Here is a 20,453-nt window from a genome sequence, read left to right as displayed (position 1 = left end):
TTCTCCAAGTGGGGAAACACGGTCTTTCATGGACAGAGCTGTTTAGAAAAAATAGTGCCGCCTTTGTTTACCACATACTCGCTTCGTTGTATAGCACAACCGGGAAATGGTGACAAGACCATAAAAAAGCTGGATGGAAAAGTGTCAAATTAAACCCGGAGTGAAACCCAGAGCCGATTGGCTTAATTGGAGGTAATGAGAAATGAAACCACATCTCTCCTTGCAAAGTAAAATAGTGAACTGAAGCAAGTACCTAGAAAAGCTACCAACAGCCCTTTGCTGAAATGCCTCAAAATTTGAGGCCAAAGTGTTTGGAGATTTCAGATGTCTGGATGATGCCTTAGGGTTTCTCCTCACTTTGCTAATGATGACCTGGACTCGATGCGTATTCCATTCTTTCCAGTGAAAAGGAATAAACCGTGTCCCACAATGTAGCACAGCATTCACCCTAAGTCGGTGGTTCGGTTCCTGCCTGTGGATGAGCGTAAGCGCCCCTGGGCAGAGACTCCAAGTTGCGTTACTCTGGAAGGAGGAGGTGTGCACCTGGGGAGGGAGGTGAGGAGCACCCAAGGGGTCAGTAAAACCAAGGGAAAAATGAACATAAAAGTTCTAGGGATCCAACCGGGGCACAGTGTTAAAGAAACCTTTAGACACTCTACCCACTACTGGAGCATCAGTCGAGCCATATGCAAATATTCCAACTCAGGGGCTTTTCGAGTTCCCAGTCATGGGAAGTCCACACTATGGAATTCTGCAAAATAGTCCCTGGAAGCAGCATTCACTGGGGACACCTGGCCAAAGCGAAGCACACCCACTGCTTTTAGTCCTCTCTAAACTCCAATAATACTAGCTGAGTGAGAACCTCCATTTTCAGATTTGCATACATTAGCACACAATGCCATCTTTCTCCCTGAAAGTCCTGACAATGTCGACTCCTTCCAGAACAGGTAAGTTTCAGGGTGATGTCCTTGTGGGCTCAGGGACAGCAAGTGAGATCAAGGCTGAGTCTAGAGAGGTGGAGTTCAAGCACGAAGTCCAGAGAGGAAGTGTTTGGATATAAGGAGGGCTGGGGCGGCCTTACCGAAGCTGGGGGCACTATGCAAGGTCATGTCCCGGATCACCCTTGTGCCAAAACAGGACCACATCAAGAGGAACTGCTGGGCCACTTTCTTCAGGGACCCTTGTCTCTTGGCAGCCACCTACAAGAAAGTGAACAGATTTAACAGTGGTCAACGTAACCTTTCATTTATTACGGTCTCCCTGAAAAACACTAGGAAGGTTTAATGGGTCTCCAAGTTCAATGCTATAGAACAATGGTTTTTGACTTGCTGTTTCTTCCAGCAAAAAAATATGCTTTAAAGAATGAAATCTTATGTCAAGACCCAATGCACACAGCAGATAAAAGAGATGCTGACCTGGCTGAGTCAGGGGAAGGAGACTCATGGTCCTGCCTCCTGCAACCCCCACCTCCGGAGGGGGCCCAAGCCTCTCCTCAGAACCCCAGGGCTCCATGGCTGCTGAGGAACATTCAGATAGCTCAGGGTGGGGCTCTGTATCTCCCAAGTGCCACAAAGGTGAGTGGCGGGTTGCAGTACCGGGGCTGCTCCTTCCGCTCCGGCTTACCAACCTTCACAACACACCGGTCCACCATGGTGTCTAGCCACTCGATGTAGGACTCGATGGGAGACTGGTCCTCCAGGAGGTGGTCAAACTCCTGGTACACTGTCAAACAAAGGAGAGCCCCCCACATATCACTGCAGCTGTGTCTACACAGAGATACATCTTAAAAGAACAAAGGAATGAAACTGAATAAAACAGAACTCCAGTCTTAACACAGCATTCAGGCTTTAGAAAATATGCCCCGACTTACCTTTCCAGGCTTATCTTCCCAGCCCCTGAGCACCTGAGAGCCTGGCTCCCATGTTAACTCGCCATATGCCCTCAACAAGCCCTACTTTCTCAGGCAGTCCCCTCTGCTCGCACTCTCTGGTTCCTCGTGGCCCAGCCAACATGATCCCTCTCGTGAAATCCTTTTTCCCCTCCGCAGGCCCCTCGCCGGCAGAACTGATCACTTGTCCTCCGAGCTTCCCTAACGCTTTATCATCTCATATGCCCCCTTCGCTGCTAATGCTGTGTTACAGTTGCGGGGCGAGTCTCCCGGGCCAGTTCTCTGCCGGGGGTCTTTCTTAGTCAGGGCCTTCCCCATAGGCGGCCGCTATCCAGGATGTGCTTGCTTGCATGCGCGGACCCAGACCCAGGCAGTGCCGCTCCCTTGCTCTCTGCCCCACGGCAGGCACGTTTGATAGTTCAAAGCTTCTAAACCACAACTGTGGTGGGCAAGTCGCCCAACCAGCCTCTCAGGGCTCAGTACGCAGTCGATGCTTAATAAATGTTCGTAGCATGAAGGAAACAATCTCTGTGCCCTTAGTTTCCACATTAGGAAAAGGGGAATAATCGTACCACTTTATAGCCTGTCTTCAGCTGCACGTCAGATAACCGAGTCCGGATGGGCTATGGAATTCGCGAAGCACCACAGAAAAAAGAAACCTTGCTGGGGTGACCTCCAGTTTGAAACATCTCTTTTCATGACCGTTTTTGTGTTTTTTGCATGTGGAGCTCCGTAAACCAAACCACACTTCCAGATTCACATCTTTTTTTTTTTTACAGTTTTCATTTGTCCGAGCAGTTTTTGGTCTCCCATTCCATGGGCCTAGCCGAGGTGCTCCGGGTTCCCGAGTTGATGACTGCGACAAGACGCCAGCCACCACCCGGAGCTCAGAACAGGTTAGAATGAGAAGGGGCTTTGAACGTCCGTGAGTCGACATCGGTGCCCTTTTACAGAGGGGAAGCTGTGTCTCAGTGAGATTAAGGCCCCCCTCAAAGTCAGAGGGTGAGTGAGTGCCAGAGCAGGGACTGGAGCCCACGTCTCCCACCTCTGTCTGGGGCGCTTTCCTCTTGATGGCACGGTCGGTGTGTCCGGTGCGTCGGCGCTGTTGCGCTTCGGTCAGTGAAGGTGGCGACGGAAGTGGCCAAGAGGGTGCTTCTGGTTAACACCTACTGGGTTCTTGCCGCGCCAGGCACCTTCCTCACTGCTTTGCACGGACACTCCAGTCTAACCCTACAGCAACCCCGAGAACGGGACAGCGGGTTCTCCAACGCTGGGTGAGTGAACAGATGAAGAACCCAAGGAGGCAGGTACTGTACTCCCCGTTTTACAAACGAGGGGGCGGAGGCGCTCAGAGACAGAGACTTTCCGAAGGTCTCGCCGCTGCTGAATAGCAGAGGCGGGTTTCAAAGCCAGCCTGAGCCAATGCTTGCCTCCCAAGCGCCGCACTGGACCCGCTGTCCCGAGCCCCATTCCTTCCCACCGCGTCCTCCCCATGTCAGAGACTTGGAAGCCAGGGTCACAGGGCACGAGAACCAGGGTTTGTTGGGCATCGCAAGCCCCTGCTCTTAACCACAGTCGAGTTGTGCTCATTAGCACGCTGATGACCGGACATGCATTTTTTTTTTTTTTTTAAGATTATTTATTTGACAGAGACAGAGACGGCGAGAGAGGGAACACAAGCAGGGGGAGTGGGAGAGGGAGAAGCAGGCTTCCCGCCGAGCCGGGAGCCTGATGTGGGACTTGATCCCAGGACCCCGGGATCATGACCTGAGCCGAAGGCAGACGCTTAACGACTGAGCCACCCAGGCGCCCCCGGACATGCATTTTTTAATTTAGGGTAAGTGGGGCATTCCCAGGCAGGACCTATTTCACAGAGGTGATGGAAACCCCCTAAAGCCGGAAGGTGCAGGCTTGTCAACTGGTGATAAGGAGGGTGCAGCACATAGTTGTGTTTAAGAACTTACTTCCCAGCTGTAGGTGGGGGGGGGATCTGCAGGGATGATACTCGTATGCCAGGCTACCTGCCTTGAGGGCTGGTGCCCTTGCTCAATCCTCTCCCCTCTCCCAGGCACTGTATCATACAGAGGTGTCCTCTTTGGAACATGCAACCATTTGTGAATTACTTGTTCAATTTCTGATCTGCCCTTAGCTCTAAGCTCTACATGGGAAGGGCAGTGTTCATATTATTCACTGCTTTTTGCCCAGCTTCTAACACACTGCCTGGCACAGGACAGGCATTCAGTTAAGTACCAGCTGGGTTGAACTGAACCTCATTACTCCCTTCCTCTAGAAGAAGAGCACAGTCACAGCTTTAAAGGGCACCATTCTGTCCCGGGCCTAAGAGAACTTGAAGAGGAAACCCCAAAAGGCTCCCTTCTTGGAGAGGCTGCGGTGACCTCCAAGGTGCTCCAGTGACCTCCAAGGAGCCTGGTCCTTAAAGCAAGTGACATTTTCCTCCTTCACACAAGGTGCTAAGGGGGGAAGAGAGCTGGGTCTCATGCTGCTGGGAGTCGTGTCATTTTGGGTTCCCATTCATCTGTCTGGCCCAACCAAACATTAGTGGCGCCTCATCCATGCTTGGCCTGGGGTGAGGTCCTGGGGACACAGTGATCAGAGGTACGGCTAGTGCTGGAAGGGGGCTAACACCCATGCTCTCTATTGGCCTTGTAGCAGGCAGCAAGGACAAACAGAACAGGAGCATGATTGCAAGAATTTGGAAAGACCCCGCAGCCTCCAGAACTTGCCCGTGTCGCATCATTTTTGTCATCTCATTTTGTTCCTCCAAGTGAGTAGCCCTAGTGCATGTTGGTGAAGTCAAGGTTGGGTGTAGGTCAGGGGGCCCCGCTCTGCTGCCAGGGGTAAGGGTCACCAGCTCTCTGAGGCTGAGCCTTGTTCTCTGTAAAATGGGGGCGGCGGGTATCTTCCTTGTGGGGTTGGTGTAGAGAATTAACAAGATCGTGCCTGTGGTTAAGTCTGACACAAAACCCTGCGCAGACAAGGCCGTCTGTGAGCTCAATTCTTATTTTAGTGACCACCTCTAAGTTCTTACCAGGGGAAAGCAGGCTGACGGCTGCTGTGGAGGAAGGAATGAGCACGGAAGGAGTTCTGGGAAAGAAGCCCCAGGGAAGGTCCCCAGGGTTCAGGTTTCAGCTGCTCCAGTGGCTTTTGAAAAGCGCTCAGTGGGAAGGAGGTCTCTAATAGGAACATCTTTTGGAACTTACTTGTTTTTAAACACCACATGCTAAGCCTGGCTGAAGAAAGTTCCCTCAAGAGGACATACAGAAGGCATATACTGGAAATCTGAGGGGCCTGGGGCTCTCAGGAGAACTGGCCCAACTTCTCAGGGGGATGGCCGCTGTGCAGCTCCCCATTTCCGCACTCCTGCGCCCCTTCCCTCCCCCACCCCCCCAGGAATGAGAAAGGAAGGCTGAGCAAAGTGAGGAGGGGCCAGGAGACTCCCATCCAGGGCCGCTGGGTGTGGGAGGCTGGGGGCAGCAGGCTGCGGTGGGCTCGTGAGGAACAGCAGAGGTGTGCTGATGATGGTGGTGTTCTCTGACCCCCTCACGTCCTCTACTGCTAAGAACACACAACCTGACCTCATCCAGACAACAGCTGGCACAGTATTCCTTCAGTCTTTGTCCACAGGGACATGAACACATGCTCACAGAAGTACACCACCATCCATTCCCCTCTCAAACATTTAATGCGATGGAAAGGTTCACCTGCCAATAGGTGGGCTGATTCATGTGACCCTCCCCTGGAAAACAGGCAGCGTATCCAGCTGACTCCAGGCTGACGTACACTCAGACAGGCAACACGCTTTTGTTCTCATTTTTTTATGCTACCTACGGGACTATGCCTGGCATTGAGAGTCACATCTGGGGCCTTTTGCATGACACTGTGTGCTGCCCAAATGCACCAGGCTCCCTTTCCCCCAGGAGTGTTGACACATGTCCTTTTAAATCAATCAGCCCTGCCGTCCTGGCTAACCCATTTAACAGGAACAATAAGAAGGAAGGGATCCTAGGGGGAAGGACAGGGTGAGAATGCCACTTAAATATTTACCAAGATACTTTTTCTTTCTTTCTTTTTTTTAAAAACAAAAACAGAAAGGACAGAATGCTTGGTGGAACATCTTACACTGGATGATGAGTTTCCGGTGCTCATCTCGGGAGTCTTCCATGGTGTAGAGGGTTTGCTTGGTGATGCTATTGAGGTCCACGTTCCTCCAGTCTTCCAGCATTTGGAATGTGATGTCTGCACTGTGGATCACCGTCCGAGATGCCTGTAATCCAAGCCCATCAACTCATTAGCTTGAGGGTTGTTAGGTTAAAACCCCTGCACATTATTTTCTTTTTAATGAATCTGCATAGGGTATTTTGCAAACTACTTTGAAATTCAGGAAAACTCCATTTCAGGAAATCAGCAGATGAGTCCATAACTCAGAAGACCCATACAGTCTTTTCTCTTGTGGCTCTCTTTTCTCAGCTCTATAAAAAATTACTCCAGGGTGGCCGAGGCTAGACCAAACCCTGCTGTTCCCAGCCCCTTTGGTCTTGACCCCTGGGGAACAATGGGATGAAGCCCAGAGACCTGTCAGCCTTCCGATGTAAGCTTGCGGGATGGGAGCTCTGTGCTTAAAAACCCACGTGTCTTTAGCGTCTGAGAAACAACATGAAGGGTGTACCTCTGGTTTCCAAATCTCCCAAATCACCCACTTTGCCATTTATGCCAGAGGCAGGGCAGGAACGGTGAGATGTGTGGGGGTGTAGTTCTGTATTTTCAGGTGCCTGGCCTGGAGGTTTTCCTTCAGGTCACTCTAAAAACCCCTTCCTCCAACCTTGACCTTGAATAACCAGCACCGACCCAGAACCCACAGTATGAGGGAGAGGTGGCAAACGCCACACAAAGAAGGCAGGCAGGTGGCAGACGGGAGTGAGGGAAGCCAGCGAAGCGTAAGAGGAAGTGGGGCTGACAAGGAGGACAGTGCCTGCTGGAAAGGAGCTCAGCCCATCCACTTGATTCCTGCCCTGGGAAATGTGGTTCTGGGGCTGTTTAGCTGACATCTCCCAGGTTCAACTGTAAACTACAAAGTAAAAACAATTTTTGAACACATGCAAATCAAACAAAAATAAGCCCACCCACTTGAGGGCCAGATTTGACTGGCAGCCACCGGTTTGCCCCTTCCGCTTTAAGATCATTAATATTCTAATGAATGTTAACTGGCTGCTTTAATAGACTTAGATTCCCTTCCTTAAGGTACAAACTTAAGAGAAATACAAAGCTTTATGCCATCGAATTATCACCAAGGAGTTATAAGGAGATAGTCCACCTTTCACTGTACACATTTTTGTTATTGCTGAATTTTTTTATAGTAAGCCTATGTCACTTTTGTGCTAAAAAGAACAAAAATCTGGAGAAAATAAACAAAAGGGAGTAAATATTTAACATACTGTGTGCCTTTGAACTCTTCTGGATGATACATACACAACAAACAAATCATCCTCTTTATGTTTGAATCATTTATTTCTGTGACTCACGGGGGGGGTGTTGTGTGACACTGGGCCCCCGGGCTACATTTGGTCATGTCTGGAGACATTCTTGATGGTCAAAATCAAGGTGGTACCTGGGGGTGGGGTGCTGCTAGGCATCTGGGTGCTGGCATGCGGATAGAGGCCAGGGATGCTACTAAATCTTGGCACTGCACCAAACAACTCCCGAGAGCAAAGAATGATCCAGCCCCACATGTCAGCAGTGGCCGAGAAAGCCCGATCTACTCAAGGGAAACGCAAACTTGCGCGCCAGAACATATCTGAAAGGTTAAGGGGCGACTGACGTCAGAAATTATTTTGTATGCTAGTCGGAAATATTTTGTGATTGCTTAATGTTATTCTTTATCAGTAGAAATTAAAGGTACCAGTAAGAGTATATCAAACACCTATTATACTGTATTAAACTATCAAACAGCCACACCCCCGATGGATCTCTGGGGAGCTGTTCTGTGCATTTGCCCCTCATGGGCAATGACTTCAAAGGAGTTAGAAAACATAACACAGGATACATACCTGGCAAAGATGATTCAGTGATGTCTGCCGTCTCAGAATTTGGGAAAACCTTCTCGACACTGCAAGAAGGAAGAGTTAGTCTGAAGTATTTGCATGCTGTATGGTCCTACCTTGGATTTTCCAGGGGCAGATTTCAAAAAGTAGCTTATTTGCCTAAATGCGTTTCACTGTCCAACCGCATTTTATGCACCCGCTGGCAAAACCCTGCATTTGATTCTTTGTTCTCCTGTGTGGACAGCTATTTCCTAAAATAGCGATATTTGGGGTACATATTTCAAAGTCACCCGCATGCCATACTGGCAGGTGTGAGAAATTGTGGTGTCAATCAACCGTGAATAAAAGCAATTATTTACTTGTCTTTCATTTCGCTAATTGCAAGCTCAATCACTTCTCCCCATAAATAATTGCTGGAATCAAGTGGAAGCTTTGAAGAAGGCCCTTTAAAAGTAGTATATCTAATAGGGAAACTTGATTGAGCCTCAGCGGTGTGTGGTGTGAGGGGCTGCTTTTAGGACGGAACCCTGGGCTGCACTTTGAATGCGGCTTTGCATTCATAATCTGCCATTTTTATCAAATGATCTCCATGACCTGTTGGTGTGTTTTGCTGATCCTGTTTACCACAGTCATTTAACAGGCTGATGGTTCGAAGTGGGATGATCTTAAATCTGAAGATTTCAAGACCAAGCAGACAAGCCATGTGCCAGCCCCAGGTCTCCACGATTGCAGAGTTGTCTGGAGTGGTGTTTCCCCTCCTCACCCATTCTCCAAGTGCCCCCGAGGTTCCCTGGGAGAGGGGTTCCCGCAGGCCCCAACAGGTGGAAGGTCCAACAGACCTCCTTGCTGCCAACTTTCAACAGGTTTGTTTTGTCAGCATAATTAAAACGGGTGCAGGGCATTCTTCTCATTAATTTCTGAACTGGTCAAGAAGCAGAAATTTCCCTGGGATTATTCTAATTTGTACTCAGAGCCAGCTTGGTTTGAAAAATAGGGCATGGGGTGGAGAAATGGGGGGTGGGGGCACAGATGAACTTCTAATTTTCCAGACCGATCAATCGTTAATCCTTCTCCTTAATTACTTTTTCTTTAACTTTGTGATGTGGAATTTAGTGCTCATGAAAAGAAAAGAACTGAGAGCCGTGAAATAAAGCGGGCTTTATCAGTAGGTGCTGGGCGCTGCAGGCGGCCTCAGCCTTGGAGCGCGTCTGAAAGGGCTCCCTGTGCCTGCCCAGAGAGGGTAATTTGATCCCCTTCATTTTCCCTGCCGCCACTTTCTCCCGGGCAAGAATGGCAAGCTGGATTCAAATGCTGCTTTAAGAAACCTATATCTTAAAACTTCGGCTTAAAATCATTTCATCTTGGTGTAATAGCACATGCATCTTCCCACAAATCCAGAAACACCGAGACAGAGAAATAGGACCAGTTTTCTCAGGCAAAACTAATGGGGGAGAGTGGCTGGTGATGCTCAGCAGAAAAGAAAAAAAAAAAAAATCACAGTCCTAATCCCCGTAGGAGAAATATTAATTTGGCTTTCTCATTAGGCAGAGAATTGAATATGTGAAGCCCTGAAGCCGTTTTCTGTCTCCTGTTACCACCTTTTGGGGGGGCAGGGGCTTCAGGGAAATCCCAGAGTTTTGGGGTCGGACAGATTTGAGTTTGACTTCTGGCCCCTTCTTACCAGCTGGGTGGCTGTGTGGCTTTGGGGAAGTTTCTCTGCCTCTTGGAGCCTCATCTGCAGGATAGGGATACTGCATCCTACATCACAGAGGTGGCGTGAGGATTAAATGGGGTGAGATAGTGGTGATGAGCAGACACTTTGGTGTCAACAGACAGACCTGGGAGCAAATCCTGCCTCTGTTACTGACTAACCCCCTCTAAGCCTCTTTCATTTTCCATGAAAGGAGAAGTGCGCCACCCATAACACACCTTTTGGGAGGACTGAGGAAGTTCGTGCATGAAAAGCGCTAGGCTTAATACCTGGTGCTTTGCAAACAGTAAATGAAAGTTATTATTATTATTGTATGAACAACCTATGTAAAGTTGTTCGGCACTAAAATGTTGTCCTCCCTTCCCCTTGGCTCCCCACCTCTGTACTTACATTCAAACTTAATGTTTCGCAAGTTTTCTGGGAGGTCATGGAGAGCCACTTTTAGCCACTCATCCAGCTGCTTGGCAAACTTTCGGATCACCTGAGTTAAGCTGGAAGGAGAAACGATCCATTTTAAGTTTCTCGTGTGTTGCCCGACGGGGTTGGGTTGTCCTGGAATCGTGTTTTGGCCGCCCCAGTATCACTCAGTGCAGCGACCTCAGGGGCTAGGTGGACTGGGGGGCTGAGCAGGGCCCGGAGGGAATGTGCTCTGGTGCCTACGCTGGTCACGGGGGGACGTGGCGCCCCGACTCTGAGCAAAACGCCACGTGTCCTGCTTCTGTATGAGCCTGCGTGAGGGGTGCAGACGGAGGGCGGTGGGCCCGACAGCACCTCTCTGCTGCCACTCTTGCCCCAGCGCCCACCCACCCAGCCTGGCTCCGGCTGTCCCCGCCACCGCCGGCCGCTTGGCAGGACCTGGGAAGCACCGACACACAGCCCTGACCCTGAAACCATACCCTGTTTTTGGAGAGCCAAGGGCTGTTTGGGGGCAGGGGGTGAAGGGTGAGGGGATGGCAGGTTGCAGCATGAGATGGGAATCGGGAGGACCTTGGGCATCACTTTCAGGCTCTCCCTGTGAACACCATGGGCTGGGTCCTCCTTCGACTTGACTCCACAGGGACCTCAGCCCCTGGGGAGCGTCACACTGTCCTCGTCCCCCAGCAACACGGCCTACCCGGCCCTCGGCAGTGTCCTACGGACTCTCCTGTCAGACCCTGATCACTGGCCTCCCCTCCCCACCAGGCGGTCCCATCAGGTTTCTCGTCCTTCACTCCTCACTTTGCCAACCTTCTCTAAGACCCTCCACCAGCCGCAGGCACCGTCCCCACTTTTCAAGGAACACAGCTGCAAAGGGAGAACTTTCCAGCATTCCACTATAGCACAACTCTCCTCCTCGGCCACCCTGACAGAATCAAGGGCCAACCCCATGTCATCCCCTCCTGCCCCCTCAGGAACCCCACTTCACTCACCGCCCCTTCTCCCGGATATCCCACCTCTTCCTCTCACCAAGCATGTCTCACCTTAAAAATAAACCCTCCTATTTCCCCACGCTCTCTCTTCAGGGTACCACCCTCTGTCTTCCACTTCACAGACGTCCTTCTTCAGAGAGTTGTCCACACTCTTTCCTTTCCTTCACCTCCTGCTCACTCCAGTCCCTCAGCCCAAACAGCTCCCACTAGGCAGTAAGCTGCATCCAGATGTGAACCCAATGGACTCATTTTGGTTCCCATCTGGCTTGATATCTTGGCAGCATTTGGCTCTATTGGCCCCTCCTCCTTTTGGAAACATTTCACTTTCCCTGGTGGTTGTGGCCCCTGTCTTGTGGCTACTCCTTCTCAGTCACAAAGCTCAGCCCCTCCACCTGGCCTTTACTTCCTCCATCTCCTCCACATCTAGTCCTGGACCCTTGCTTGTCACACTTTGTCCTTCCCTGGATAGCTTCTCTGTGACCACAGCTTCAGTCACTATCTACACTTGCTTTTAATTTTAAGGTCCAGAGCAAAGGTCTCCAGAACTCTAGACCAACCACCTACAGGGCCCCTCCATTTAGCATTCTAAAGACACATCAACCTCAGCATGTCCAAACTGAACTCATTGCTTCTCTGTCAGACGTCCTTTTCTTATGTTCCCTATTTCACTGTGAACTCTACTTTCTCTAAAGTTTTTGTTTTCAACTTTTTTACATGAAAAAATTTCACATATACCCCAAGATAGAATGGTATAATAAACCTCCAAGTATCTCTGACCCAGCTCCAATAACTAGCAACATTTTCCCACTTCAGTTTATCACATGCCACACTGTCTTTTCAGGAATGCGATAAGCAAATTCATGATGTATCATTTCAGAAACTTTGTGTCCATCTTCTAGCATGCACTTAAATATGTATGTATATGTATACACACACACACACAATTTAAAACCTCCATGCCATTAGTATACCTAACAGAATGAACAGCAATTCTTTAATATTATCTAAAGCCCAGGGGCACCTGGGTGGCTCAGTCGGTTAAGCATCTGCCTTTGGCTCAGGTCATGATCTCAGGGTCCTGGGATCCAGTCCCACATTAGGCTCCCTGCTCAGTGGGGAGTCTGCTTCTCCCTCTGTGCTCTCCCTCCCTCTCGCTCTCTCAAATAAATAAATAAAATCTTTAAAAAATGTATTATCTAAAGCCTAGTCTGTCCTCAGATTTCTCTATTTCTCTCAGAGCAATCTTTTGGTTTCTTTGAATCAGGATCCAAACAAGGTCTACACACTGCACAAAACATTGCCTTGTTCTATTTCTTAAGACTTTTTAAAAATTCTCTTTCATGCCAATGGTTTGTTGGCCACCTCATGTTATTTGTTCCCTGGAATGTCCCACACCGATTTGGTTGATGTCTTCCTCATAGTGCCATTTAACCTGTTCATCTATCCTGCGTGCTTCTCATAAACTGACAGGTCTAAAGAGTAGATCGAATTAAGTTACATTTTTTTTTAAGGCAAGAGACTTCGTAGGTGGCCCCTGTACTGCCCACTGTATCACACCATGAGACTTATAATGGTTGGTTGTTCCTCTTTTACCGTATCTGGTTTTGACACTTGAATAGTCTCTCTTCCCATGAGCGGGTACTGCAGATTTTATCTCCAAATTGTCTCTCAACTTCATCCAGTCTTTCCCTCTTCTCCCTACTTCCAGCTATCATCATCTCTCACCTGGGCCAGTATGACAGCTTCTACAACAGTGGGTACAAGAGCCTACCTGCTCTGCTACTTCCCTACCTCTACCGTGTCTTCCACATTGTGAGAGGGATTTCTCTAAAACCCTTGCAATTCTGATCTAGTTCACCTTCTGATTAAAACCCCCCAAAGCTTTCCCATTCTTCTTAGGATAAAGACCAAAATCCTGACCATGATCCCCAAGGCTCACACTCTAGCCTTGCTTCCTCTCCAGCCTCACCTCACATTCTCTCTCTTCATCCATGTTTCAGCCCCTCTTGCCTCCACCTAGTTCTTTCCCACCTCAGGGCCTTTGACCTTGGCATCCTTCTGTCCAAGAGCATCCCACCCTTCTTCACCTACTGGACTCCTCCTCGTCGATCTGATCTCAGAGCAGGTGTCACGTCCACAGGAAAACCTTCTCTGAAACCCCCTACTTTAGGTCAGAGCCCCTGATTGTTCCTCTTGAAGGGCCAAGTTGTGACAGTTGGTAACTATACACTGACTTGTGTGATTATCTGATTCATGTCCATCTTTCCCACTAGACTATATGCTCCAATGCGGAGGCAGGGACTATGTCTATTTTGCTTATCACTGTGTGTTCAGCACCTAGCATAGTGCCAGACACCACACTGAACCCCTCTTTATCTTTCTGACTTCAGTTCCTCCCACTCCCTCTCCCCACCTCCACCCTTACCCCCTGCCAGCTTACTCAATTCCCACAGCACCAGCTTCCTTTCTGTTTCTTCAGGTCCTTGACAACCTCACCAGGGCCTTTGCATCTGCTGTTCCCTCAGCCTGGAAAGCTCCTGCCCCAGACTGTAGCCGATTCCCTCCCTTCCTTAACAACTTCAGAGGTTGGGTTCAAGTGCTGACCACAGGATCTGAAACTGCCAGTATCCCCACACTCCCAGCTCTACCAACTATCTCAACACTCTTGAGACTGCCAAATGTTTTAAAAAGATCAGTCTGGTTCCTGGGATGAGAGTCGAGTATAGAAGGGCAAGGACAAAACAGGGAGATCTGTTTGGAGGTTATCCCAATAATCTAGGCAAGAAAGCATCCTGGTCGAGGGTGGTAACAGTGGAAATAATGCAAGGTGGTCAGATTAAAATATTTGGAAGGCAGAGCCAACCAGGAGGTCCTGGCGAGTGGATGCGGGTGTATGAATAAAGAATGTTGTCAAGGATGTCTTCGTGAAAGAAAGTGGGATATGTACCCCCTGTGCCTAGCAGAGTGCTTGATATCCAAGAGGTGCTTAATAAATGTTGAATACTGAGTGAACCAAAAGTACTGCACACGTAATAAAGCCAAAGTACATTCTTGGCAATTAGCACATTGGATCCAACTTCTAAGTGAGAAGATTTCTCAGAATATTTGGCCACTCTTGACAGAGGTCAAAATTTAGAGAGGTGTCTGGAGTGATCATATGATGGCTGTTGTACCATCAAGGAGGGTGGGCTGCCATTCCACACCCATGACACCTTTCCCGGGGGCTATTACTTGCAGCTGGCATAGAGGAGCTGGCCTTCATATGGGAGCAGGAAGTAAGCAGCAGGACCAGTGATGGGTCTTCTCCTTTGTGCAATCGTTTGATTTTATTACAGTGAAGAAAAGCGGGAAGCGACTCATCCTGAAAAGGATTCTATTCTGAGACTTGGAACTGGGACTGCCAGATTTTTAGGAGTAATCTGAACAGAGCAAGAGAGGAGCTGGCCTCCTGATCACCTAGCTTGGAGTGGCCTCCTGGCCTGCTCCACCTTCCTGCAGCATCAGATGATGCTGACCATCACCCCCTTCCTCACTACTCTCCTTCGACGGTATGCCCCCTGCGGCCTGACACCCTTCTCTGCTAACTTACTTTGTCTCCTTCCATCTCACTCCCCAGGCTGGCACTCCCAGGGTCTGTCCTGTAGCTCCAGTGCCGCACCTTCTCATCCCTTTTACGCAGGTGGCTCCCTTGTCTATAGCTCCAGCTTCAGCCCTTCTCCTGCATCTTAATTCCACACTTGGAACTCTGACTGACTTCCAGCTGTGATGCTGGAACAACAGCAACAGCACTGATACCAGCTACCTTTTAATGAGTGCAGTGTGCCAAGTGCTAAACACTTCACACGTGTTTTCTTATTTAATCCTCACGTCTACCCTATGAAGTAGGTACTGTTGTTAGTCCCAGCAGAGAGGTGAGAAACCAAGGCTCAGAGAAGTTACTTGATTTGTCCGAGGAGATAACAAATAAGTGGACAAGCAAGATGGAGGCCCACATGTGTTTGCCTCCAAAGCTCTGGTATCTCAGTCTTCTCTTTGCTTCTCTGATATCTCATCTTCCCTGCCCATCCACCACCCCTATACACATATGTGCGCGTGTGTGCACACACACACTTCCTTACTTCTGATAAACCAATCATTACTAACAACCACTACACCAAGATCACCTGGGAGGTCACAAGAGGTGAAAAGCCCAAGTTTGAGAATGAGCTACCTTTCTTATAAATAAACAGCAAATGGTTCATCGTTATCTCTATGTTATCACTTGTTCACCTGAATTTCAATATGCTTTACTGTGTTAGAAGGTAAAAGGCGGGTCTGAGCTAGTCAGCTAGTGCGAACCTCCAGAGTCCAATCTCCTTTCTACCCTGGCCAAGCACAGGGCCGGGCACACAGAAGGCACTCAAACAGGCTTCAGGGAGGAATAAGCACATAAAATTGTGAAAAGTCAGCTGTCTGATGAGGTCTGGTCTTTTGAATAACTTTTTCTCCCTGATTTCATGAGAAAGGTGCTGGATTTCTAAGTCAAGGATCACTTTGGCAATTAGTTAACAATATAATTTTTAAAAATGGTCTCCTCGGGCAGACAGTGATCTTAGTGAGAGCAGGGAGCACGTGTATCTTCTTTAATGCATTGCTCCAGGACTCAGCATAGTGCCCCGTATGTTGTGGTAATCAATAAACACTTTAATGAAGAATCAACAGTGGAGTCGTGACTGTTTCATTTATTTGCAGATAAAGGTGGACTAAAGTTATTTCAGCTCTTAAGCTTCAATTTTTATGTCTATAAAAACAAGCCAATTATAGAGGAGGAGGCAGGGGTCAGCATTTCATTAGCACCCCACAAACTGCTTCATAACAAACTACAGATGCCTTGCTTGTGTGTAACACCTAGTAAGCACTACTAGAGGTAGGTGAAGCTCTCATATAAAGGTATGTATACTTCCGCTGACCCCCAGGAGGTCACTACAAAACAAAGGTACACATTTGGCCACTATCTAGTTCCCCTGAACAATGTGCAAGAAAGAATAACTCAAAGCCTAAAGGGGTCCATATATATATATATATATATATATATATATTATATATATATATATATATAATATATGTGTATATTTATTTTTATAGTCCTATGCATATTTAAAATTTAAAATCAGATATATATGCATTTGCACAGGGTTATAAAAAAATCCCGTCTTAATTAGAACACTAGAAAAATACAGAAAAAAATGAGACTAAAATTTGACCATAATCCCACCAGGATGTAATCTTTGTTGCCTTTCTAGGTGTGTTTCTGTTCCACCTAGAATGTGGAAAATTAGAAAGAGTAACACTCCCACCATAACAAGAGAAAGCCAGATAATCTGCAAAATCCTAACTGTTCTTTAACCCATCAGACAGCTGAGGTCACAATTGCCTAGCTTGGAATACATAGAAAGACAGGTACCTCCAAAGAGAGGAGGACTTGGGAACAGGTTCATCTATATCTGAGGGAGGAAAGTGGGACATCTAAGTAAAAAGAATTCAGCTCAATTTGTAAAACAAATTGCTAAAGGCAATGTGTGAACTCACACGACACGAGAGTATAGAACTCTGGGAGCGACGGATGCAAAGGAAGTTTACGTCTATTCACAAGATCTTCTCCACAGACCTCACCAGGTTCTAATGAAGAATCCCCAAGAACAGAGAATGGAGGAAGCGTATCTCTGAGGTGCCTGTTTGCAGGAGGGGAGCAACCACTGCTGTGGGAATAGCATGAAGCCCTAGCCAGCCCTCTCTTCCCTATGCAACAAAAGCCTCAAGTGGCTAGTGGGAGGACAGAAACACTGTTGACTGTAGGCAAAGAAAGGGACCAATTGCGGGTGGGGGAAATAAAAAAAAAAACTCCCTAACCTTGGTAGAAACCCATCACGGGCTCAGACTATTAGAGGTTTCTCTCTGGGGTGGGACAGGATCACTGAGATTGCCCAACTCTGAGAGCCAAAAACACAGGGCTTGCTGGGATTAAGCCAGGACAGCAGGGAACCCCCACCCCCCCACCTCAGCCCCAAAGCGGCTAACAAGTGTGTATACTTACAGGGAAGGCCTAAGGGTGTAGCAGCAACATTGAAAATAACTCCCTCAACAAACAAACTTCCAACATAAGCACAGGTACCCCAGAAGAATTTGGATCTGGTAGTCCACTGAGGGTACCCATAGCAACAGCAAAACCCACACCCAATCAATGCCTGAATCAACGGACTCAACTCAATTCCTCACATTAAGAGCCTAGGAGAAAAGAGGCATGTCTATGTCCAGGCATAAAGACTATCTACTTCAGTCTCTACTGTTCTTTTTTTTTTTTTTTTAAGCAGTCTCTACTGTTCTAACCACTGTTTTGAAGTCAATAAAAAATTATAGGATACACAGAAAATTAAGAAAAAGAACCACTATGACTAAATGGATAAAAAAAACAAGACCCATCTATATGCTGCCTACAAGAAACTTATTTCAGACCTAAGACACATACAGACTGAAAGTGAAGGTATGCAAAATGAGAGTGAAAAAAGAAAAAAATGATGGGTAGCAATACTTATATAAGACAAAAAAGGACTTTAAAACAAAGACTGTAACAAGAGACAAAGAAGGGCATTACATAATGATAAAGGAATCCATCCAGTAAGAGGATAAAACAATTATAAATATCCAAGCATCCAACACAGGAGCACCTAAATACGTAAAGCAAATATTAACAGACGTAAAAGGAGAAGTTGACAGTAACACATTAATAGTAGGGGAACTTAACAGCCCATTTACATCAATGGGTGGATTATCCAGGCAGAAAATCAGTAAGGAAACAGTGGCTTTGAATGATACATTAGACCAGATGGACTTAACAGATATATTCAAAACATTCCATCTTAAAACAGCAGAATGCACATTCTTTTCAAGTTCATATGGAACATTCTGCAGGATAGATCACAGGTCACAAAACAAGTCTCACTAAATTTAATATTTAAATATTATTAAGCATCTTTTCTGATCATAAGGGTATGAAACTAGAAATCAATTACAAAAAAAAAAAACTAGAAAAAACACAAACACATGGAGGCTAAACAAAATGCTACTAAACAACCAATGGGTCAATGAAGAAATCAAAGAGGAAATGATGGTCATTAAGGAGGGCACTTGATGGAATGAGTACTGGGTGTTATATGCAACTGATGAATCACTAAATTCTACCCCTGAAACTAATAATACACTATATGTTAACAAAATTGAATTTAAATAAAAAATTTAAAAAAATACATAGAGACAAATGAAATTGAAAACCCAATGGTCCAAAATCTTTGGGACACAGCAAAAGCAGTTCTAAGAGGGAAGTCTATAGTGATACAGGGCTACCTCAAGAAACAAAAAATATTTCAAATAATCTAATATTATACATAAAGGAATTAGAAAAAGAACAAAGCCCCAAGTTAGTAGAAGGAAGGAATAAAGATCAGAGTGGAAATAAATGAAACAGGAACAAGACAAGGATGTTCACTCTCACCAACTTTTAGTCAACAGAGTACCAGAAGTCCTAGCCATAGCAATCAGACAAGAGAAAGAATTAAAAGGCATCCAAACTGGTAAAGTAGAAGTAAAACTGCAGATGACAGATATATATAGAAAACCCCAGGGTCCACTGTAAAACTATTAGAACTAATAAATGAGTTCAGTAAAGTTACAGGACACAAAATTAATATACAGAAATCTACTGCATTTCTATACACTAATAATGAAGTAGCAGAAGAAGAAATTAAGAAAACAATCCCATTTACACATGCACCAAAAAGAATAAAATACCTAGGAATAAACTTTAACCAAGGAGGTGAAAAGCCTATACTCTAAAAACTGTAAGACACTGATGAAAGAAACAGAATACAACATGAACAAATATAAAGAAATATATGCTTATGGATTAGAAGAACTAATATTGTTAAAATGTCCATACTACCCAAAGCAATCTATAGATTCAATGCAATCTCTATCAAAATACCAACAGTATTTCTCAGAGAACTAGAACAAATAATTCCAAAATTGATATGGAAACACAAAAAATCCCAAATAGCCAAAGCAATCTTGAGAAAGAACAAAGCAGAAGGTACCACAATCCCAGATGTTAAGATATACTACAAAGCTAAAGTAATCAAAACAGTAAAGTACTGGGACAAAATAGACATATAGATCACTGGCACAGGATAGAGAGTCTGAAATAAACCCATGCTCATATGGTCAATTTATCTATGGCAAAGGAGGCAAGAATATACAATGGGCAAAAGACAGCCTTTGAAACAAATGGTGTTGGGAAAACAAGACAAAAACACACAAAAAAACCCTCAAAACAGATTAAAGACTTAAATATGAGACCTGAAACCATAAAACTCCTAAGAGAAAACCTAGGTAGTAATCTCTTGGACGTTGACCTTAGTAACACATTTATGGATATGTCTCCTCAGGCAAGGGAAACAAAAGCAAAAATAAACTATAGGGACTACATCAAAATAAAAAGCTTTTGCACAGCAAAGGAAACAATCAACAAAACAAAAAGGCAATCTACTGAATGGGAGGAGATATCTGCAAATGATGTATCCAATAAGGGGTTAATATCCAAAATATATGAAGAACATATACAACTCAACACCAAAAAACAGGTAATCCAATTAAAAATAAGCAGAGGACCTGAATAGACATTTTTCAAAGAAGACCTACAGATGGCAAACAGACACAGGAAAAGATGCTCAACATCACTAATCACCAGGGAAGCGCAAATCAAAACCACAATGAGAAAGTACCTCACACCAGTCACAATGGCTAGTATCAAAAAAGCAAAAAATAAGAAGTGTTGGTGAAGATATGGAGCAAAAGGAACCTTCCTGCTCTGTTGGTGAAAAGGTGAATTAGTTCAATCACTGGGGAAAACAGTATGGAGGTTCCTTGGAAAATTACAAATAAAAATACCATACAATTCAGTAATTCCACTCTGGTTGTTTACTCAAAATGAAAACACTTATTTGAAAAGATATATGCATTCCTATATCCACTGCAGCATATTTACAACAGCCAAGATATGGAAGCAGCCCAAGTGTCCACCAATAACTAGATAAAGAAGATGTGGTATATATACACAACGGAATATTACTTCACCATAAAAAGAATGAGATGTTGCCATTTGCAACAAAATGCATGAACCTAGAAAGTATTATGTTAAGTGAAATAAGTCAGACAGAAAAGACAAATACCATATGGACCTCACTGATATGAGGAATTCTTAATCTCAGGATACAAACTGAGGGTTGCTGGAGTGGGGGGTGGGGTGGGAGGGATGGGGTGGCTGGGTGATAGACATTGGGGAGGGTATGTGCTAT

At 46.2% G+C, this 20,453-nt stretch overlaps 1 protein-coding gene across 3 annotated transcripts in view; it reads right to left on the bottom strand.

Moving 5' to 3' along the window:
- Positions 1-20,453, bottom strand: part of RFX4 (regulatory factor X4) — a 156,449-nt gene that overhangs the window by 34,596 nt on the left and 101,400 nt on the right. For all 3 annotated transcript variants that reach the window (XM_081822350.1, XM_081822351.1, XM_081822352.1), the window contains 5 exons: positions 10,049-10,149; positions 7,954-8,012; positions 6,029-6,173; positions 1,628-1,722; positions 1,082-1,199 (listed from right to left, as the gene is read on the bottom strand). In XM_081822350.1, coding sequence (XP_081678476.1) covers positions 1,082-1,199; positions 1,628-1,722; positions 6,029-6,173; positions 7,954-8,012; positions 10,049-10,149 — 518 coding nt within the window. The remainder of the gene's footprint in view (positions 1-1,081; positions 1,200-1,627; positions 1,723-6,028; positions 6,174-7,953; positions 8,013-10,048; positions 10,150-20,453) is intronic.

This window comes from Leptonychotes weddellii, chromosome 5, assembly GCF_054177405.1.
Source record: "Leptonychotes weddellii isolate Sample4059 chromosome 5, ASM5417740v2, whole genome shotgun sequence".
NCBI classification, from domain to species: domain Eukaryota; kingdom Metazoa; phylum Chordata; class Mammalia; order Carnivora; family Phocidae; genus Leptonychotes; species Leptonychotes weddellii.
Note: the sequence above shows the minus strand (reverse complement) of the source record. Positions and strands in the feature narration are given on the sequence as shown.